Source organism: Chionomys nivalis, chromosome 2 (assembly GCF_950005125.1).
Source record: "Chionomys nivalis chromosome 2, mChiNiv1.1, whole genome shotgun sequence".
Classification (NCBI taxonomy): Eukaryota; Metazoa; Chordata; class Mammalia; order Rodentia; family Cricetidae; genus Chionomys; species Chionomys nivalis.
The window spans coordinates 41,661,411-41,684,747 of NC_080087.1; the positions used below are offsets into that span (position 1 = coordinate 41,661,411).

General features: G+C 43.3%; 1 protein-coding gene across 1 annotated transcript; it reads left to right on the forward strand.

Moving 5' to 3' along the window:
- Nucleotides 1-1,179: 1,179 nt before the first annotated feature.
- On the forward strand, nt 1,180-22,904 carry Hddc2 (HD domain containing 2). Its single transcript, XM_057761692.1, has 6 exons — nt 1,180-1,304; nt 2,514-2,635; nt 4,139-4,241; nt 8,940-9,008; nt 16,512-16,650; nt 21,373-22,904. Exons 1-6 carry the CDS (start codon nt 1,236-1,238, stop codon nt 21,468-21,470), a joined length of 600 nt encoding a protein of 199 aa, XP_057617675.1. The 5' UTR covers nt 1,180-1,235; the 3' UTR covers nt 21,471-22,904.
- The last annotated feature ends 433 nt before the right edge of the window (nt 22,905-23,337 follow it).

The following is a 23,337-nucleotide window of genomic DNA, read 5'->3' on the forward strand; positions in this document are numbered from 1 at the left end:
CAGGCATGTTTACTGTGATGACGTCAGATTGAAAACACTCTGGGGCGGGGGGCACATGGAGGAGTGCCTACCAGCGTGATCTGTCGGGAGAAAGCAGATAGGGACAATAATAGAAACAGGAATGGAACCTTGAGCACCTAGGAACTTAGCACAGCAAGGGAGCACGGTGAGTGCTGGCATCTGAAGCTTGGGCTTTTATTTTATAGAAATCCAAACAGTGATAGAGCACTCAGCGACCCTCAGTTGCTGGAGACCACTTGGGGCTTCAGGCCTGCTGTGCTCCATCACTACACCATACCCCAACATTCAAACTCCACTGTGGAGCTGACTATAATACTGGGTTCTGTTCACGGATGCAGGCTTAGCGTTCCGTAGAATCTACTCTATACCAATATTTTGCTTTGATGATTATGCATGCAATGGTGGATGTGAAATTCTCTAGCATAGTTCCTGGTACAGTAGTCTGACTCAAACAGAAGACAGGACAGAGGTGTTTTGTAGTAAGAAACAGGGATAAACTGTATCTAGATCATCAGGACCATCGCTTGTATATTAATAAGCCTACCTGTTACAAATAAAACTGGAATTCCCACATACTCCCTCACTTCCATTTCTCCTTGAATCTTGCCCATATCCATGAACTGCCTTAGAAGCTTGTACTGTTTAGTTGTCAACGGAAAGAAGTATGGTCCAAGCAGGTGATATAATTTGGGGGAGGAGGGGGTGCTTCAGTACTTGAGGTATTAAGAGGTTGTGATCCTAGCCCATTTTCCTCCTCCGTCAAAGTCTCCCGGTATGTCTGCCACTCATTTCCGCCTTCATAGTTGTACCCAGTGCCTCTGTTAAATGGTGGTGGATGTAGGGCCTGTAAGTGGAGCTCCTTATAGCTAGCACTTCAGGCCAATCAGACACTGAACTTCTAAGTTCAAGGTTTGCAGGCAATATCCAGCCTCTTCCTCCTCAGGCCCTTCTGCTCGTAGCATCGAACTACCATGCAGATGAAAGTGGACAAGGGTTATTTTATCACAGACCATGCAAAGTCCAAGCCCTGGCTGTCCAAAGAGAGAAGATGGTCCACCCAGGGAGGAAGTAAGGAGGGTGGGGAGGAGCCAGAGGGGGGTGGGGAGGGGGCCGGACTTGACAGGGAGGAGCCTAAGGGAGGGGAGGAGCCAGAGGGGACGGGGAGGAGCCGAAGGGACAGGATCTGCTGAGGACCGGTTCTGGTGCATTCCAGCATGGCTTCGGCCTCCTCCGGACACGGAGCCGGCTTGTTGCGTTTTCTGCGGCTGGTGGGGCAGCTCAAGGTGAGCGAGCGGGCGCGGCCTGGCCAGGATGCGGCGGTTCGGGCTCAGGCTCCGTCCCCAAGCAGCCTCCCCTCTCTCAGCCCCGCGGTGCGCGGCCTGGGTGTGCTGGGAAGAAGCTGGCAGGGACCAAGCTGAAGGCCGAGGCTGGACCGGAACCTGTGCAAGCTCCGAGTCGGGCGCCGCCCGTTCTGGTCCCGGCGCCCATTACCCGTGCAGCCGAGCCCTGCACGTGAGCAGTGACCTTCCCCTGTCACAGTGACTTCCGGAAGCGACCGTTTCTGTAACACAGTTTAAGCGTGTATCAGCCCTCGCCGGTCAGAACTTGGGCAGAGTCCCCTGTGTTCCCAGATCACCCGTTCCCTGAAACTGTGACGACTATCGTGAAATGTTTTAGAAGCATGGAACTCCCAGGGAAAGTGCAGACTCGCATGATCACATCATGTTCCAAATAAAAGTCTTGACCGTGGCAGAAATTCCTCTATTCCTTCTGTGTCAGATCTGGGCAGTCTGTCACGTGTTTATGTACAAAACATGCTACTGTTTTCTTCTGTGAAATGGGTTTTGGGATAGCAAAAATCTACTACTCTTGTAGTTAGGAAAAATAACAAAGCAAAGCCCCGTGTTTTTCCTAATTAAGAAGTACTTGTTTAGAGAAGACGTTGGTAGTACAGCTGGCTGCCTGGAACTGAGGTCTCCACCTATTGAGTGCTGGGATCCCAGGTATGCAGCACCAGGCTTACCACCAGTTTTGTCTTTCTTTCTAAAAACTTTGTATTGTCCCGTCGTTACACTTCAGTAGCGCAGTGATGACTATTGAACTTTAGTATACTTGTGAATTGCATTTTGCTCACTCACCAGTTTGATTTCAGATGTATGGCTCACTATGGTTAGTTTAAATAAAGCATTTTTTATTTTGTTTTTGTTTTTCTAGACAGGGTTTCTCTATGTAGTTTTGAAGCCTGTCCTGGCACTTGCTCTGTAGACCAGACTGACCTCGAACTCATAGAGAACCGCCTGCCTCTGCCTCCAAAGTATTGGAATTAAAGGTGTTTGCCACCACCATCCAGCCTTAAATCAATAAAAATAGGTTTGAAACCATGACTTGGTTGGCTCTGTGGTCATACCCTGACATTTTCTTGAAGAACATCTATTGGTCGTGTGATCGTTTCTAGTAATGGTATTTGTTTAATTCTTAATCTTCTTTATTAGAGAGTCCCACGGACAGGCTGGGTATACAGGAATGTGGAAAAACCAGAGAGTGTGTCAGATCACATGTACCGGATGGCGGTTATGGCTATGGTGACCAGAGATGACCACCTTAACAAGGATCGGTAAGTTATGTGACGGTCTCTGGACTCTGTGTGAGAATTGCTTCAGTTACAAACTACAGTAGGTTTTCGGTTGATAGAGTGTGCACATTGGTGTCAGTGGAAATAAGTAAGAAATTAGGGCCTTGAAGGTGAGTATGTGTAAAATTGTGTCTTTGCATTCATATTTATTTTGCTTTTGGACTAGCTGCTTTTAGGAATAGTGGTAGCCATTTGTGGGGTCATGCTATTGAGGTTGTACGGCAGTGAGTATGTAGATACTCGAAAGAGGCACCCCTTTAGTTAGTCAGCAACCCTTTAAAATGCTTGTGGACCACGGGGTGAGAGTTTACATAGAAGACAGCAGATGAATTGCCCGGGCTCGCTGTGGTTTCAGTGAAAGCCACAGGATAAGGTAGGGGAGGGAACTGGCCGGTTATTCTAATAGTGGGGAGCTCTCCTGCTGTTGCTTGATCTCCGTGGATGGGATGGCCACGCACAGAGGAGCCACAATCAAAGTCCTGGTGGGGAGAAAGCAAAGTACTTTGGAAACACAGAAAATAATCAAGCTGACTACAGCAAAGTGATCCTGGGACCCTGGGAGTCCTGTTGCTTTGCAGATGGTGTTTCCGGAATGTAGAGGAGTTTTGGCATTTAAAAAAAAAAAAAAAAAAAAAGCCCCAAACAAGATGAAGTCAGTTTGAGATGAACTCAGTCTGACATTTGAACTGGATTAGAAAGAAACTGGAGGCTTCAAGGTCTTTGCTGATCAGCAGGACTCAAAAACACTGTGCCCTTCCCCTCCTGGGGCACCTACTTCATTGCTTGCCTCTGTCATTCTGATGGTTATTATAGACTAATAATGGTAGCCGTGTGTTAAATGACTAGTATAGAGCAAGAACATGGTTTATGAAATATGATTTTTGTATCTCCCCTATGAAGTATTCTTCCACATCCTTTCTCTGATGCTAGGCATCCAACTCAGGGCCTGGTGATTGGCAGACTAGTATTCTACAAGCTGTATCTCCCTGTTATCCATTTTATATGATAAAATGAAGGACAGCAAAAGGGAGCATTTAAGTTAAGTATGTAATCGGGTAAACTTCCTGTAGCTAGTAAGGTTGGTAGCTACATTTAAAGCCCTATCTGTTCGATTTTACCCATTACCCTATATATAGATCCTTTTGGCATTAGGACATTGGAGGAAATGCTCAATTCTAAATTTTTGTAAAACGTCTTCTGGCTTTGTGGTTTGAAATTAGGAACTTCTTAAAGTGAGAATTATGAAATCAACCATTAAAAAATTCAGTCTGTTCTATACTCTCAAGTATTGTGTTAAATATTCAAAAGTAATTTGATTCAGAACTAATGTGGGCTGGTAGAATATATTTACTTTAGAAAATATTATATTAAATTAGTCTATGAGTGGAGAAGAAAAAAACATTATTAACTTGAAAAATAGTATAGGAAAGAAACTTGTAGTGCATGTAATTTTGTGTAATTATTCAATATTTCTTACCTGATTAGATGTATACGCCTCGCCCTGGTTCACGATATGGCAGAATGCATCGTTGGGGACATAGCACCAGCAGATAACATTCCCAAAGAAGAAAAGCATAGGCGAGAAGAGGTTGGTGCTGATCTGCAAAAAACCATGAGGAAAACCCTTTGCTGAAGTGAAGAGAATTCACTAGCCCTGTTGGAAAACGGGGAAGGTCGGAGAAGATGTTCTTAGAGTTTGAGGGCCAAGGTGTTGCCATGGCACTCATCCAATGACAGACAACTAGCTGAGTCTGTACAGACTGTGGTACTTAACAGCTTAGGTTTGGTGGCTATACTGAGGGGAGGTCTTCAAGAGAGCCTTGAAGTGGTACTAGTACCGACTGTTTTCAGACTTCTCTAAGCAAGGACTTTTTGGCCAGCAAATCGATTTTCGCTTATTCTCAGCATTGTTTTCTATACGAGTATGGCGACATCCCTGCTCTAGCCTGGTTTGACACAGGAACAAATAGTCATGATGGCTTCAATTCTTGTTGGCGTGGCTTTCGTTAGGGTAGTACCAACAGCTGGGGTTTAAGTCTGTTTGTGGAAATTATCCCCCCCACACACACTTAAACTATTCCAAGAGAGATTCTCAAAATCACAAATATATTTAATATTATAATTACTATTTAGTAAATTTTAAGTTAGTCCTTTAGAGGCTAGAAATTTAAAAAGTAAAAGAAAACATTTGCATTCATAAAAATAAATGGCATTGATGAGATAGTAAATGAAGGTCAGTGGTGAGCACAGGGCTAAAAAATTTTTTTGTTGAGGCAGAGACAGAAAATTCCATGAAAAAATCTTTCCTTTATCTCTTCCTCTTTCCTCCCCATCCCTCGCTCTTTCGTCCTTTGAAGCTGAAGGAGTGGATTTCAGCGCCACTATTACTACAAACGACTTCTTGGAGGCCTTTGAGATTGATTCTAAGTTATTTAGTGAGGACGCCTTTATTGACGTGGTTTTAATAGAGAAGGTAGGGTTAAGTAACTGTTTTCTGAGCTGATGGAGACTAGAGCTAAGTAGCCAATAGGGCCTTTGCTCATCTAGAAGTCCATAAAGAAGTGGGGCTAATTTAGGTTCCAACCCACCCTAAAATACGGGCACCTTGGTGGTCGTATAGGGCTATGTCATCCATCCCTCTTCTTCCTAAAGAACAGGTCTAAAATACAGCCTGTTCATCATGACAGAAAGAAATATTTCTCGATGTAGGTCTAGACTGTTGTGAAAAAGAATTAAGTTGCTTGACAGAATGAACACAGAACAAAAGCAAGCGGCTGAAATCTCAGCTGTTGAAGAATCGGTACTTTAGCGAGAGGTAATGAAGTGTCACCTGGGTGAAGAGGATGAAAAAAAAATCTCCTCATTGCTGAAGCTGCCTGGAGGATGTTGGTTCTATTTCCGCACGAGTATGGATGTAGAGTGGAAACCGTGACCTTAGACAGAGGAGCAGACACAGGAAATGACAGAGAAGAGATATGCTGTCCCTCTGACAGTGCATGAGGACTTTCTCCACAAAAGAGCATGCCAGAAACTTCTAGAAAAGAACCACAGACGCTGTCAAGGAACTGCAACCACAGAGGGAGAAACCTGCAACTCTGCAGACCGGCCGGGTCCTGATTCCTGTCACACCGAGGCGGGATCACAAGGTACTGCTGTCTCCTTTCCTGCCACATTCTGCTTAGGAAAAAAGCGTTTCTGGCCCCAGCTGTCCTTGTTGCTCCCCACTCCTGCTGATTCAGAGGCAGAAGGACCAGGGAAACATCTTCAGGAACGTCAAGTTCTTGGCCGAGAAACCTGGGGCCTGAAGAGAGCTGGTGAGCCGTTACGTCTTCCTGCTGCTGATCTGGGTTTGGGCGCGGGAAGATTGGGATTCCTTAGACAGATGGTGTTTATGAACAAGATTCAGCTCTCTGAGCCATACATTAAGATAATTAAATGAAGGCTTCTTGGCCTCAGGAGAAACATATATAATGCGAACCAGAGGCATCATTTGCCCAGAAATTTCTTGAGTGGCTGGCCAGGATTTAAGTTGGGGGGGGAGGGGAGACGACAGACGACTATTTGATGTACTGAAGCATGACTGTTATAGAAGATATTTGATATTAGGATGAAAGGCATAATGAGGGCAGAGAAAACAGAACTCGGAAAATGGGCCAAAAGCAACGCTTGTGCCTAACCCCTTCCTCCACCACGATAACATGAACCTTTTATCAGGCATCATGAGGATTAAGGGGCTGGACTTAGATGCTGATATAGCAGTGGCCAGCTATATGCTCTTTTGCAGAGAGAGAAGCTTGTTCAAATACATTGCGGAGTCATTCTATTCCAGTGTCTGTGAGGGACAAAGGGACTAATGAACTGGGTGAAAGGAGAATAGGCCTTCCTTCATTACGGGAGTCTTTGGAAGGTCGAGAAAGTGAAAACGCAAAGTGAATATGTATTGAGGACTCATATGCTGACTTCTAAGGACTGTGTGCCCACATTCAGACCATGCAGCCCTCTTAGGAAGGTGCCACCTTGCAAATGAGGAAACTACAAGACAAAAGGGCTAAGTGGCCTAGTCCAGGATCTTCAGCTAGTGAATGCCAAGCCAAGGTTTAAGACCAGCCTGGATCTAGAATTCTGAGTGAGCCACCACACCACTCAGCCGTGTCAGGGTTGGAAGGACAAGCTTTGTAGGTGATTGCCGGGAAACAGATAAGAGAGACTTGTGGATTTGGTGAGAGCTGCTCCCAGTTCAGTGGAAGCAAATTCTTGGCATGGTTTGCTAGCAAAGGAAGAAGCTAAGGGCATTGTCACCCAATATTTATGGCTGAATGACACAGTGAAATACAGAAGTGACGTCTTGGCCCATGACGAGGAGCTTCAGTGAGGTTGATAGTATTTTTTAAGGCGAGTATGATTCTGTGATATAAGCCATCAAACAAGGAATATTAACTGAGAACTCTCAAAAATGTAATTCTCAGCTAGTGTTACTGTGGGGTCTTGTTTAGGCAGCCAAATCTCACAAGCCCTCACCTCTACAGGAAGAGCTATAGGCAATTAATAGCTGCTGGGGACAGGATCAGTCTTCTCCAAAAACAAGACCCCTGCTAGGTGGCCCAATCCCAACACTCAGCTCTAAAACATACACACACGCACACAAGCAACATTAGACGGACTCAACAGGCTGAATATATATAGACATACACACCCATAATAATAATTTGAGAGAGAGAGTAGGGGAACGATAGCGGTATTGGGAAAGGATACCGAGGGTTAGAAGTGATATAGTACTTATGTGTGAAATCTTCAAAACATGGTAAAAATATAAGTACAATTCCCATTGTATAATAAGTTATATTGATATTTCTAGATCCAGAAAATCCTCACTTTTAAGAGGAAAACAACATATTTGTTGTGTTTTGTTTTTCAAAGAACATAATAATTTTGAAGAAGTTTTTTAATAAGTTAATATTAAGATCTCCAAAAAGCTAATTCAGTCCTAGGAGGCATTTTGTTCTGCCACGTTCAGTGCTGGGCCAATCCACTAAGAAGAGGCAGTAAAATAACTCCTGTTCAAAGCGAAGTGTTTAAGCATGTCCTCCAAGAAGATTGGACTTCCATATACAAGCTGCATACAAATGTTTCTGGAGGAAAAACTAAGCAAGAAATAAATGTATTTCTGGAATAGTATAGTCAAAAGTAATCTGTGTATGGAGACAATTTACAAAAATGTGTGTTCTCAAGTATATTGCTGAGATTTACAATAAAGGAACAAGAAGTGCAAGTGTAAAATCCATTTTATGCTTCTCCATAGTGTGACATTCCAGCTGTATGACTGAGCTGCCTCCCTGGATGGCTGTGCCACTTGTAAGAGCATATTACCAGTACTGGCATATACTGCTTGCTGTAGACACAGATGTGTGCTATAAGACTTTTTCCTTCCAATACTGTATAAATATCCACACAAATATTCATTTTCTTTTCATGGCTTTTCTGCAACTCATTTTATTTTATGTAAGAAATTGTTATTACTGAAGTTGATGCATATAGCTTATTCTTTTCAAAGAGTTTGGCATCTGGTTAACACCGGAGTCGAGTCAGGGCTAAACAGGATGAGACAGTGAAGGTGTAGAAGGCCATTGGGAAGTTAGTTGACCTTAAAGATGTGCTATTTGGAAGATACTAGGATGATTGAAGCCAAGGAAGAAACTGAGGACACCACGGGAGACTTAGAAGTATTTACAAAGGACACCTCTTATTCTTTCATTCTCCTCTCTCTGGATTTTGGATACCTCTCAGACTCCTTGTGGTAACAAAGGCATCTTTAGACTGCTGGATACATCGTGGAAAGGCCCAGCATGGCCAGGCATAAGTTGTAAGGACATCCCCTCAAACGGTTGCTGGGGACATGGTCACTCTGACCGCACTGGTCATTGTCCTGCTGTTTGACACATTGTGGACAATCAGAGGATAGGACAGTGGCTTCATCTGGGCAGCCTCTTGAGGTTATAAGGAGGTCTGTGTTCAGCAGTGCATTCTGGGAATCTGTGTACCTCAAAAACTGGGACTTCTGTTATGTCAGTGACAATGACTGACTTTTTATACGATGCTTTTAAGTTTCTGCAATAATGAAAATAACAGAAAATGAATATAGTACTTAAAAAAAAACTGGAACCTATAAAGGCCTGCTTATTCTACTGGGGTTATTTTGAGGAATCTGAGTCTCTTGTTTGGCTTTTGTAGGCTAGATATTGACTTCAGTGAAAGTGAATGTAATGGAATTAATGGCTTCATATTTCAGGAGGCTATGAAACAGATCACCCAGCTGCTGCCAGAGGACCTCAGGAAGGAGCTCTATGAACTCTGGGAAGTGAGTATACATACTAGACTTTTTTAATTTTAACTGTTACTGAATTTATATGGCTTATCCGTTCTTTAGTTGCAAAAGTTATACTAATGGTCTCTATACTGTTGTTTTGTCCTCCAGCTGCTACAAAAATATCTCTCTGCTGACAAAAACTTTTCGTTGTCTTTGTTCCTCCTCTTCTTACCACCCCAGCACCCGCTACGGCTCTTGGTCCACAGTGCTTGTATTTCCGACTTCTTTGTTCACAGCCATATACACCTAATTCTTTTCTGTGTTCGCATTCATGTTCATGTCATGTTCCTTTGTATGTAGGCGCATATGTGTATGTGTGAATGGGGAGGCCAGAGGTCAACCTCAGCCATCATTCCTTAGGTGTCCTCCACCTTGTTTTTGGGACAGAGTCTCCAACAGCCTCTGAACCCCAGGGATTCACATGACCCCTACCACATCCACCCTGGGGTTACAAGCATGTGCTACCTGGCTAGCCTTTTCACGAGATCCTGGAGTTGAATTTAGGTCCTCTTGCCTGGAAGGAAAACCGACTAAGCCATCTACCCAGCCCCCATTTCTGATTCTTAAAATGTGAATGACACTCTTAAAACAAGGCAAATAACATCTGAGGGATGACAGCTGAAGTCGTCCTCTGGATCCATAGCTTTGGGAGAATTCAGAACTGAAATTTAATCGCACTGTACCATTCCGAGTTGTAGATCTGAGACCTTGAATACTGTTCTTTTACTAAGTCTGTTGCCCATCCATAAAAGAACAAAGTGAAGCCGGGTGGTGGTGGCGATGCCTTTGATCCAAGCCCTTGGGAGGCAGAGTCTACAAAGCAAGTTCCAGGACAGCCAGAGCTGGTATACAGAGAAACCCTTTCTTGGGGTGAGAAAAAAGAACAGAGTGAAATCAAGGTGAAAAGCGTAGGCTGGGCTCACCCAAGGGTGCACGAGGCTGAAAAGAAAGGGCAGAGAGGGTGAAAAAGCAGGACTAAATGTTTTCTGTCATTCTATTTTTTACTGGTTCTTCTGTCCAGAACACAATGCCTCTCCTTGATGGAGCCCCTCAGCCTGCCCTCTCTCCTGCTCTTGGACAGCCCTTTCTTCATCCTTCCCAATGCCCTCAGTCAATTCTCCCATTCCTGTCCAATCCCCTCTCACTCCCATCCAATCCCTCTCTGACACCTCTGCCCTCTGAATCACATTCCCTTATCCAGGCTCCTACCCTTCTCTGTGTCTCCTGAAGATATCTTCCCACTCCCTCTTATGCTGAATCAGATCGTCACTTGGGAGGAAAATGGGACGTGTCTAGGACTGGACCCTTGAACTTTCCCTAGACACCCCATGATCTGCAGCATCAGAGTGGGTAGTGCCCTGTCCTTGCAGTGATTTGACTCAGAAGGGGTGAAGTCAGTCTTTCTAGGCAGTGGGGTGTAACACAGGGACCAGAGCCTCGAGCCTGAATACCCACTAAGCTACTTCATTCTAGTTAGTCTGTCTTTCTTCTAGGACCTACAGGTCCTACAGGTCCACCTGCTCATCCACAACTAAGAAGCTCAACACGCTTAGAAAACTAGGTTTTAAAATTCTTAGTCTGATCTCAGTTTATTTATAAGCAGAGTTGAACCTCAACTACCATGGGCTTTTTGAGTCATTGTTCATCCCTTACCGTGTGAAAGTTAATTGCTTTAGCGGATAAATAGGTTTGATTTCTGAGTGCCACCTTAGGCTTCCTACTATGCACTCCATGTATTAGTGTTCTAAAATAAGGAATTGCTGGAGTCTGCTGAGACACCGTGAGCTTTTGGTAATTACCTCGTGAGGAGAATTCAGTTGGGGATGGTGTGCATGGAGTCTACCCTGGGGCTGCTGCAGAAGGTGTCTGTTACAGTATGCCAAGGTTTCTTCGGGGAATAGTGGTCCATGTCTCAGCATATATTTCGTGTAGCATCAGAAGCATGCTCCATTAGGTCTGGTAGCAGAGTAAGGCTGCGCATCATCCATACAGAGAAAAAGAAGAGGAGTGAGTTTAAGAAGTGAATTCCATTATCTCTTAAGGACAAAACACTCCTAGAATTTGGGAAGTTTCATAAGAATCTGCCCGCCTTTGCCTCTTTTTGTTCTAAACGCAGTGGCAGCATCTATAGAATTATTTTCTTAGTCACCAGCAATGGACTGAAAATTTTACTACAAATTCTACATGTTTAAAATCATATCTTCCAAGTCAAGTATTGCAGTTACTTAGAATTTTTAACTTGAAAAGATATAAAACACGTGATAACTCCCAAATAGATAATGGTTTTTCCATCTGTATGTGTCTTTGACTGACTGGAGGAGCTTATCAAAGAATACTGGTGTCCTTGGCATTCCCTGCTCATTCCAGTCCCCACCCACCAGCTGCGTGGTGACATCCCTATTTGTCTATATCTGTGTCCCAGCTTCCTGGATTGAGGCTACATTACAACTCAGTCACTTCTGCAGAGACCCTGTTTCTATGTAAGTCACAGTCATAGGTCACACTTAAGGTCCCAGGCAGACAGGGATTTTTCAGCACAATAGGAGATGTAGACATTGTGAGTTCTCGCCCCTGTCTCTAATCCACACACACTATATTGTCTGCCTTCAGTCCTGATGTTGGTTTAGGAAATTGGTATCTAGCATAGCGCTTAGGGCAATACTAGCTGCAGAGAAAATACCAGTAGGCTGATACTGACGCGTGGTCACCACAGCTGTTCAGCATTATAAACACCTGCCAGTCCAGAGGTTTCAGGGGTTAGACGTTCTGGGTTGTAATCTGTCTTCCACCATAAGGATGAAATGATGTTTCAGTAAACCAGGAGGAAGTGTGTCCATTTTGCTCGTGTCTGAAAGCACCACAGGCAGCTGTGATTGTGGTTGTGCTGTATTGTGAGACCATCATAGACTACCTGACACCTACACTCACAATGTTCTAAACATTTTACACTAATTACTTTAATCCCCATGTCTATAGACTGCCATATCACAGATGAAGAAATGCAGGAATGGAGAAATTAAATTGCCCTAAGTCACATAGGTAATAACCAAGAAAACAAGCATGTGGGCACTGGCAGTAGGATACCAGAATCCATAGACTATCATGGGCTAGGCATCAGTTACTACCTCTAGTATTTGTCAACTCCTGAGCAGTTTGCTTGCTTTTCTGAGTCTTGTCTGTTGCTGATTCTGCGGAAGAGCTCCTAACTTCCGCAATGTTCCCTAACTTTTTACATTTTACTCAGCTTCTCTGTATTTTTTTTTTTTTTTTTTTTTGTAATCCATAAATTCGGTTTCTCTGGATATAAAGTCCCGAGGTCACAGTTTCTTTTCCTGAATATATTTGAGTTTATTTCTCTCATTTTCTTCTAACTTAAAACATTGCTGTCAACATCTAATCATCATGTTCTTTTTGTTCTGTGTCAGATTCTATTTTTATATAGGAGTCCAAAGTATGTCTTTTCTGTCTGTTAATTTTTATTAGAATGTATCTTTTTATTGGTTATCCTGAGCTAATTTCCTTAGGTATTTAGCCTATGCTTTCAACAGCTTTAGGGGAAAACAGTAATTTCGAAGAAGTTTTGTTGATGTTTAGTTTTTCTTTCTTTTTCTTTTCTACTACTTCTGCATGATTCTGGTTTTTTTTTTTTGTTTTTTTAATTTTTTTAATTTTTTTTTTTTTTTTGCCAACTGCCACTGTTCATCGACTTCTCCAAAACCCTTTGTATCTTAATTTTTAAACTATTCATTTCAAAACTCCATTTTTTGTTTTTAATTCTCTTTGGCACACTTATCACACTCAGTTGTTCTTGTATGACACATTATTTAGATTTCTTTCTAAAATAACCTTTATCTATAATGTTTTCCTAGGTTGTTCTTTAATGTCATATTGTGTTGCGTGTGTGTGTGTGTGTGTGTGTGTGTGTATTAGTTCTTTTGGGGTAGTTTGTGGTAGGTTTGATCTGGTTTTAAATCTGAGAATGTCTCTTTGATATGGATGTGGGATGTGTGATTTTACTTCCCGTTCTACCATTTAAGTTCGTGTGACATCTGGTCACTGTGCTTTTCTGTTGCTCATTTTAGTTTGAAATTGTATTTCCTGAAGTTTTAGAAGGACATATAGTTCTCCCTCCCCAGTGTAATTTGGTGGTGGTGGTGGTAGGTTGTGCATGTTTTTGTGTAATGTGAGGGAAATATGGAGGTTTGCTTTTAGGGACCTTCCAACTATGTTTCCCTTTCCTATATATATATTTTTTAGATCTTTTCTTTTTCTCTGTCTTGATAACCTTTACCATACTCAGCTTTGATTCTCTTGCTGTCATGGCTCCCTGTCCTTGTAGGATGACCCAAAGGTCAGACAGGGGTGACTGTCCTTGTGTAGCTCCTCGTGTTCATCTCCTGCTAGGGTGCACAGAATCTTGCTTGCCCAGTGTCTATCTGCAAACTTAAGGCTTATGGTTAACCCCAGCAGCCTATTTTGAGCCCCTCTTGTATTGCAGTGCTTTCTTCACACAGATGCTGGTCTTAAGCATGGCTCGTGGGTGCAGGTGGGCTGTCTCACTTGCGTATAGTTTTATTGTATTTATTTTACTTCATCATCATTTCTCAAATCCTCCCATATTTTCCTAGCCAGGCTGCCATGATTATCATGCTTTTGCTCATGCTACAAAGTCTTGGACTCTGATTCCCCGGCTTCTAGCTTAACTGCTGTCCGTACTGCGAGTTAGAGTGATCTTGCTGGGCATCAAATCTGAGTATGCCTTTTCCTGTTTGTTGGGACCTCGCCTTGACGTCCGTGATGCGCAGTAGCTGAGAGTCCATACAGGAAGCCCAGACCCCGGAGGCACAGACCCTTGCTTCCATCTGTAGCCTTTTCTCTTTCCTCTTCTGTCCTGTGACTCTCAGGCTAAGGTTAGAACCACTCTTGTGATTCTTTAAATGTCAGAAGACTTCTCACCATGAGAGCTTGGTCTGTGGTGCTCTTTGCTGAATCCTGACTTTAAAAAATATATATTAAATTTATTTATTATCCATGTGCATGTGTGCACACGCATGCATGACGCAGCATGTGTGTGAAGGTCAGAGAACAACTTATGGCTGTTGGTTTATTCTTTCCACCGTTTGTGTTCCAGTGATCAAATTCAGGTCATCAGGCTTGGTGGCAGCACCTTTACCTGCTGAGTGCTGAGGCATCCCCCTCACCCCATACCTTTTTACTGAAAGATAAAATTAGAGAATGCCTTTACAATGAATTATTTAAGGGAAAAATCCAATAGATTGCATGTTGTTTAAAATATTCTGTAAATTTGTTAAAATTCTCTGTGCAATCAGTTGTATTAGTTTGTTTTCTATCACTGTGATAAATACCATGAGTAAAACCAACTTGGTGGAGTCAGGGTTTATTTGGCTTACATGGTCTAGTAATAGTTCATCATTGGGGGAAGTCAGGATAGTAACTGAAGCGAAAGAAGAGGCGTGAACCACAGAGGAGTGCTGCTTACATTGCTTGGTCTGCTTTCTTATGCAACCCAAAGCCATCTGCCCAGGGGTAGCAACACCCTCAGTGGAATTGTGCCCTCTCAATCATTAATAAAGAAAATGCCCACACAGACATGCCCCTGGGCCATTCTGATGGAGTCAGTTCACTCTGGAGTCCCTCATCCCAGGTGGCCTGGTTTTGTATCAAACTGACAAGAACCTGTCCAGCACAACAATGTACCTTGTTTCTTAACACTCTGAAAGGTTTTATTCCTCACTTTGAGCAGAAAAGAAGATTTACATTGATTTGCTTAGAGTATTCATTTTCCTTTGACTAAACTGTGAACTTGAATTTATTTAATAAAACGATATAACTATGAATGTGAATGAACACTTAAATAAAATGTAATGTTTAAAAAGTATCTTTGAGATAAAGCAAGATATATTGGGCTTCATGTTTAAATGATTCCCCTTTGTAAAATGCAGCTCTTGCCAAATTCAGAGGGCTGCTTTTATAAGGAAAGGGCTTTGAACACAACCTAAGAAACCTCAGTGATTTATACCATGTGTCAGTGCCAAGAAAGCATGACAGGCTTGTTGTCTGAACACATCTGGGTGGAATCACAAATGAGGATTCTTCGGGAAACCAGTTGGGAATGCTTTAGTCTTAATAGAAGAACGATCCTGTGCAGCCTTAATTGGAACTTGTGGCAGGTGGAATGTTCTGCTTGGAGAAGAAAGCCCCCTGGAACTCCCCGTGTGACACAGGAGTGGGGGAACAGGGCAAAGAGAAAAGGTGAAAAGGCTCCTCCCCTCCCACCACATTCACTGTCTCCTGCCACCAACACACACATAAAATTCATAGATTCTAATGTCCCCAGTAGTTATAACCCAGCGGGACTTAACTGCTCTAGGTAGATCACAAGCCCAGAGATTTCCAGGTAAACTTGTAATGAAAAGTAATTAGCAACGGTATTAATTAGCTTAGAGGAAGAAGCCGTCTGAGTGAAATGAGGAGAGAATGCAAACTTTGAGAAGTGTAAAATGAAAAAAAAAAAAAAGTCTTGAAGTTAACTAGATTTCTTCCACTCTACTCAAGTAGACCAAAGTGTCTGATCTTAGAGTGGGGAGATAAGGCAGTTTGTAACATGCTTGTTTTACAGGCATGAGAACTTGAGTCTGATCCCCAGAACATGTGTTAGAGAAAAGGGAAGGAGGGAGGGAGGGAGGGACGGACGGACGGACGGACGGACAGACAGACAGAGGGGATAGACGGTGGGTGGCAGGGGAGTGGAGGACAGGCAGGCAGGCAGACTGAAAGCAAGTATTGAGAAATTATACATGCAGTCAATCTCAAGTCCAGGGAGACAGAGACAAGCAGACCTCACTGGCCTTCTAGCCTACACAGCAAACCACAGACCAATAAGAGATCCTGTCTCTTTCAAACAAGATGGACATCATTACAAACGTGTTCATCTGTACACACGTGGACACACATGCACATACATTTTTTAAAAAAGGATGTTGATCTTCCTAGACAGTGGTGGTGCATGCCTTTAATCCCAGCACTTGGGAGGCAGAGGCAGGTGGATCACAGTGAGTTCAAGACCAGCCTGGTCTACAAAGCGAGTTCCAGGACAGTTAGGACTTTTATACAGAGAAACCCTGTCTCAAAAAACCAAAAAATAAAAAAAAAAAAGGAAAGAAAAAAAAAGAATGTTGGTCTTGAAACCAAAACAGTAAGAGAAAAATTTGCAAGTGTTTAAGATGTGTTCATCTGAAAGACTTCCAGAGCATTGGGTGGCATCTGTGGACTGTTATCTTGCATGATATCCTAGTGCTAAACTGGGCTCTGAAGTCAGGAGTCTCTAATTCTCAGTACACAGTGGAGAAATGATTTGGTACTGAACACTCATTCCCTAAGCTGTGACTCTGACTCCAGGTACCCAAATAGGAAATTCCCTAGACTCCCAAGTGAGGCAGTCTAATCATGCCCTTTCTGTATCCCTTTCCTTAGGAATATGAGACCCAATCTAGTGCAGAGGCCAGATTCGTGAAGCAGCTGGACCAGTGTGAAATGATCCTTCAGGCATCAGAATATGAAGACATGGAGAATAAACCTGGGAGGCTTCAAGACTTCTATGATTCCACAGCAGGTACTCATGCTCATAAACTCCTAAACATTCTTGGTTTAGTTGGGCTCAATCTTAGTGTGGGGACTGATGGTCCATAAGTTGCAAACCCCTTGTTGGTTCCCTCTTCTGACCTTTCAAGAAGAACATCTGAAAAGAAAATGTTGAGATGGCTAGTTGAGATGTCAGTGGCACTCAAGGACATCACCACTCTGACATCTGAGCAACATATTCACATTCTGCTTCTGCCAGCTGCCTGCTGGTGGTCTCTTGCTATCTCAGAGCTTGTGCCTCATCTGATAAATAGGAACCAAAACTCCTTTCTTAAGTCCAGAATTGCTTTTCAGAGGGAGATAATGCATGGGAAAGGGCTCTAATCTGGTAGTGCTTTAGAATTGTAAGCTTTGAGATAGAAATAGTGAATGACTTAAAATGGGTCTTATATGTAGACAGAAGTTTCTATCCCACCCAGTCCCACAATCAAATAAACAAACAGAGGCTTATATTAATTATAAACTGGCCTATTGCTCAGGCTTATTACTAACTACCTCTTACAACTAGCCCATGTTTCTTATCTATGTTCAGCCACATGGCTGGGTACCTTTTCTTCCTATGGCATTATCATTTTTGCTTCCTCTTGATTCCTCTGCTTCTGACTGACAACTACATCTCTGCCTTTCCTCTTCTCAGAATTCTTCTAGTCTGGTTGCCCCACCTATACTTCCTGCCTGACTGCTGGCCAATCAGTGTTTTATTAAGCCAATACAAGTGACAAATCTTTACAGTATACAAGAGCATTATCCCACAGCATTTCCCCTTTTTTCTTTTCACAACAAGAACCCTGAATCTAATTATCTTTGTTTAGTTTTTTTTTCTCACCATTAGCCATAACAACTTGTAATCAACACTCAAAACAAAGACAAACATCCATAATCCATTTTTTGGGAATGTGGATATAGTTTTCTAGGCTACTTTCTATTGATTGGGAGTGTGATAATCTTATGGGGACCCAAAGAAGATTTAGGATTATGGTCAAGTTCTTACTGGAGTATTCTGTGAGGCTGTATTATCTTGGCCAGCAGTCTTGAGACTGAGACAAGTTCTGATTGGAGTATTCTGTGAGGCTGGATCATCTCTGCCAGCAGTCTTAAGGCTGTTCTGGATGTGGATGTAGAGGAAACTACAACAGAGGTGCTCTGAAACATTGGATCATCTGAGCCACCTGTTCCCACTGGAGATTTTTCAGTGGGTCTTCCTTGATGAAACCTTATTTTTCTTAATCCAGAATGAATCCACAGCCTCTCATTTCCTATGGAAACAAGAGCAAAATCTCTTCTCCAAAGTAACGTATCTTTTGACTTAAATTTTGAAGTCAAGGCATTTTCAAAATAAATAAGTTGGCTTACTCCAGCAGCATTTATAATCAAATGTCTTTTAGCAGCTATTGCTTCTTCCTCAGCAGTCAAACAATTCAAACACAGCACAGTTAGATACACTTCCACATCCTCTTACCAGGAGGATTTCACCATCATCATAGTACCTCGTAGCACAGCTGTGGACTCATGAGACATGGGTTTATATCTTGCTTATGCCACATATAACCATGTAAATCTAATAAACCACTTAGGCCCTTGAGTCTTGTTTTCTTTTCTTTGTAATGGAGATACTTAAACCTGGTGTTATGCATGCTTGTAATCCTAGCACTCTGGAGGTAGCTGCAGAAGGGTCCAGTTTGCAGCTAGGCCCAGATAAATAATAAGACTTTGTTTTCAAAAACAAGAGCCAGGGATAGAGTTCAGTAGTGGAGTATTTGCCTGGCATGTGTGAGGCTCCAGATCCCATCATCCAGTATGGAATGGTGACATTAACAGCACCTAGACAATAGATAGGATTGTGTGAGGATGCTGGAGGAAATCCTGGGACCTGATTAGAGAGGCACCTGCACTGTTGGCTGCCTTCATTTTGATCGTTTACAAAGCAAGCAGCCACACCCACTGTTGGAGATGGATGTTCTATGGCTTCTTCAAATATAACTCCCTGTCCATTTCCTGGGAGCCCTGGTGGATCAGCCAGTCCAGTCTCTATGTTCCCTGAGAGGGCTACAAGGACTGGCCTTTCTCTGACCTGCCATGACCCTTGTATGGCCTCACCAAACTTATGAAAGTCCTGGCTCACAGACTAATCTCCAAAATACTGTTTTCATGAGCATGAAGCTGATGCAAGTTTCTGAGCACAGCACCTTAGACCACTTGGCCACCCTGACCGCAAGTTTCTTTTTCTCTTCTTCCAGCCCCATTCCCTCTGCTCTTGACAGGGAAGTCAGTTCACACTGGACTGTCATTGTGACCTTCCCTGTACATATGGGCATCACCTCATCTTTTGGAGGGTGGGGCAGAGAGGGGTGGAGTGGGGATCAAACTTGGGGCCTTGTGCAAGCCAGGTGAGTACTTCAGAGCTATGCCCTATGCTGATATCTTTATTCTAAAAACACTTGACTTTCCTCTTTCTAAAACATAACCTCCTGACACTTTTGGCTGACTGAGAAAGCCTGAGGATCTGCTGCTACCCGTGTTTCCGGCATTCTTTCCTAATCCGCTCTCTGAGACTTCATTGTTCCCTTTTTTGCTCGGTCTGCACTTGGTCTCAGTGTGCTACAACCTTGTGGTCTCCCTCTGACTCTGCCCTTTGGTTAGCTTCAGTTACTGCAACACAACATCTCAGATGACCAACTTCCAATGAGGAAGGTTTCTTTTGGCTCAGAGTTTTAGAAGTTTTAGTGTGTGATTGCTTGGCCCTATAGCTTCGGATGGTGGCGCATCATGGTTGGGTCTAGTTGGAGCGCAGCTGTTTGCCTTCTCCTTCAAGGACACGAACTTGTAACTCTACCTGCTAAAGGTGTTCCCCCTTCTGTATGTGTTGTCTGAGTTTGTTTTAACAATACGATAACAGTAGGATCAAGTGGGATCAGGTGGTTATAACAGAAGCCACTGATGGGGGAGAGTCTCCGCTGCTCCATACTACAAGTCACGGAACCTGGAATGGTTCCCATCTGGCATTTGACTTCTATGGCTTGCTAGCCCATGTTATACATGACAACTAGGTTCCCAGGAGCATAGTTCACAGTAATTTAACACACAGGTCATGCTTGTGCCGTCTTTGCGCTTTACAGTTAGTTGTCTTCAGTTGTTATAGTCACAGTGGAAAAACAGAGAGTGAAATACAAGTAGAATTCAAAAAAAATCAAACTATGTGAGTGGAGTTGTCTAGCTCGAAGCATGTCTTTTGCTGAGAAAGAAGCTTAAGCCCAGAGAGACGGTGGCTTGTCAACAGCCAGCTGAAGGAGAGTCTCCTGTTTGCACTGTAGCACACTGCTTCCATTCAAGAGTTAGTAAATCAATCTAATGCAGCCGATTGGAGAAATGACTTCTCAGTGTCCCAGCGACAGCTGTGTAAGGAAAGGACTCATTCCTAAGCACATATATGTAAGAGCCAAGATGAAGACAGAGCTAGCAAGTCAGGTTCATAGGAAGGGTTAGAGGAAGGGAGGGGAAGGGCAAATGATATAATATTTTCATTTTAGAAATTTAAAAATCATTAATTAACAAAGAAAAGGTTTCATCAAAGGAGTATGAGGAAACATGTAAACTGCACCTATTACAACTGAAATTGTTTATTACATTTATTTATTTGATAGTAGATGTGGGCATGTCATAGCTCACATGTGGAAGTTAAGGACAACTTTCGGGAGTTGGTTCTACCTTTCTACCTGTGGGCTCCGAAGTGGATCTCAGGTTGACAGACTTGGCAGCAAGTTCCTTGATCTGCTGAGTCACCATGCCAGCCCTATTACAGCAGTTTTGAAGGGGACCTCAGGCTCTAGTTTGGGGGTTTTCTCTGTTTCACACCATAGCTCTGCCCTTGCTTTCTGAACCCTATTGCTTTGGGGAGCAGCAGAGTCTGTGACTTTCAGGCTGGGTGACAAATGGAAGGTGCAGGATGGAACTGGAGAAATGGCTTTGGGGCCAAGGCTTTAAGGGCCTCATGGGTCAGTGTAGTCAGGACTTGTTAGCTGGTCACCTATACTAGGTATCTGTAATGATTATACTAGATGAGGATGGGGTCACTGTCCAGAACCGAAGCCTGGGGAGGACTGAGGAACAGGGACAATGGCAGACATCAGCTACTTGAGATCTTAACCAAAGGGAGCTTATATTCTTTGTACCATAGTCTTCCTGTAGGCCATTTTCTTTTCTGTTCTGTTTTGTTTTGAGATGCTTTTTCTGTATAATCCTGCCTGTCCTGGAACTCTGCTGTAGATCTTGCTGGCCTCAAACTCAGAAATCCTCAACTACCTGAGTGCTGAGATTAAAGGCATGCACCAGCACCACCCAACCAGCCATTTTCTATGTGAGAACTGTATCCCCTTAATACATTGCGGTTTTGGAAGAGATGGCTCTGCCGTCTGGGCTCTTACTCCCAAGCTTTCCCTGTAGTCCCTGGGAGAGACACTCAGGGGCTGCCTGGTGCTGTTTCCTCTACATCTTGAGAGACTAAATGATGATTCTTTGCCTGATTCTCATCCTTGCACTCTGGCTAAAGTGATCTCCTTTACCTGTTCCTGGAACCCAGAATCTCCTGCTTTGAGGTATGGCCAAGTTCACAGAAGAGAGCCCCTGATAGCCATGGGGTCAAACTGAAGAAATATGTGTCTTCTCTTGTTAATATAGAAATGTCTCCCCTCCCCAGGAAAATTCAGTCACCCTGAGATAGTCCAGCTTGTTTCTGAACTGGAGGCAGAGAGAAATGCCAACATAGCCTCGGCTTCTGCAGAACCAGGCTCCTGAGTGCACCTCGCGACTCTGCTGCCCTACTTTCTTCTTTGCTTCATGGGAACGTGTTTTTCTACTGTGGCTCTGAAGATTTCCCAAGATGAGAATCTATCTTCCATTGTCTGGACTTGAGCAACAAGTATGATATAACCCCGGTCCTAAAAGAAGCCACCAAACTGGAAGTGGTCAGGAAGATGCCATGGGCGAAGACTGGAAAGGAGAATGCTTGTTTTGTGAATTAAATAAATATTAAACACTCCAGACTTTGGCTTCTGTTTTGGATGTCTTCAACTACCTTCTTTAGGCTTGGTTATTAGCTTATATTTTTGAAGAGCAGATTAATTGGAAGATAGAACATTTAGTTATAATTACTTTTTAAATGTTTATTTATTCATTCATTCATTTGGTTTTTCGAGACAGGGTTTCTCTGTGTAACAGCCCTAGCTGTCCTGGAACTCACTCTGTAGACCAGGCTGGCCTCAAACTCCCAGAGATCCTTTTGCCTCTGCTTCCTGAGTACTGGGATTAACGGCATGTACAACCACTGCCCAGTTAATTATAATGACTTTTCAGAACAGATTCTTCTTCTTCGGGTGCAGCGGTGAGTTACTACTGTGTGTAGTAGTCCTGTGCCCTCACCCAGGTGAGATGATCTTGAGGCCAGAATCTGTTGCTGTTTGAGAGGTGGTTTCATTCTGGCTGGTCCAAGCCCTCCTAGACTCTTCTCCTCCCCAAGTATTAGCATGTGGCACCATGCCCATCTTGAGCCAGATGTTTAATTTTCTGTGTGTTATAGATTTTTCAAGCCTGCTCACAGTCTGTCCTCCTTCCCAGTGCATCATCATCTGAGGATGTATTTTAGGGCATACTATTATACTATTTCCAATGCCAGCCAGGTGGTGGTGGCGCACGCCCTTAATCCCAGCACTCGGGAGGCAGAGGCAGATGGATCTCTGTGAGTTCAAGGTCAACCTGGCCTATAAGAGCTAGTTCCAGGACAGCTAGGGCTGTTATACAGAGATGATGTGGGAGTGTCATATATCAATCTGTTGATTTCATTGGTTAAGTAATAAAGAAACTGCTTGGCCCTCATAGGTTAAAACATAGGTGGGTGGAGTAAACAAAACAGAATGGTGGGAGGAAGAGGAAGTGAGCTCAGACACGACAGCTCTGCTCTCTGGAGCAGAGGCCATGCTCCCCTCTCCCAGGCAGACGCCATGAAGCAAGCTGCCAGGTCAGACATGCTAAATCTTTCCTGGTAAGACTGATGCTACCCAGATTACTAAAAATGGGTTAGGCAAAATATGAAAATTAGCCCGTAAGAGGTTAGAGCTAGTGGGCCAAGCAGTGTTTAAAAAAATACAGTTTGTGTGTCGTTATTTTGGGGCATAAGCTAGCCAGACTACCAGGAGCTGGGGCGGCTGGAACACAGCCCACAGCTCCTTCAACACAGAGAAACCTTGCCAAGAAAAAAAAAAAAAACCTGTACTATTTCCAATGCCATGTGTCATCCCCTTTCCTTATTTCTTCATGATTTAATGTCTTGGTTATAATAACAATTATGAATGGGTGTTGCCGGGGTCATTGCATTAAAAGTAGGTATCTGCCAACTTCATCTCTCTTCTTTATTTCTCTTTGGTGGGAATAATCCCTTTCGCATGACTTTAGTTGTGTACTCTATCGAAAAGTGTGGAAAAGATGGCCATACATTGCAAGCCTACCTGGTAATTCAGCATGACAGTGAGCCTTCTAATGGAAATGTCATCTTCCAATGGAAAGAGGCCTTTGAGGCTGGCGTGGAACATTCTAAGTAGCATTTCTCTGGAAACTCTGCAGTATCCATGGATAAGCTGCCTGCAGAGGCAAGATACATGATCTCTGC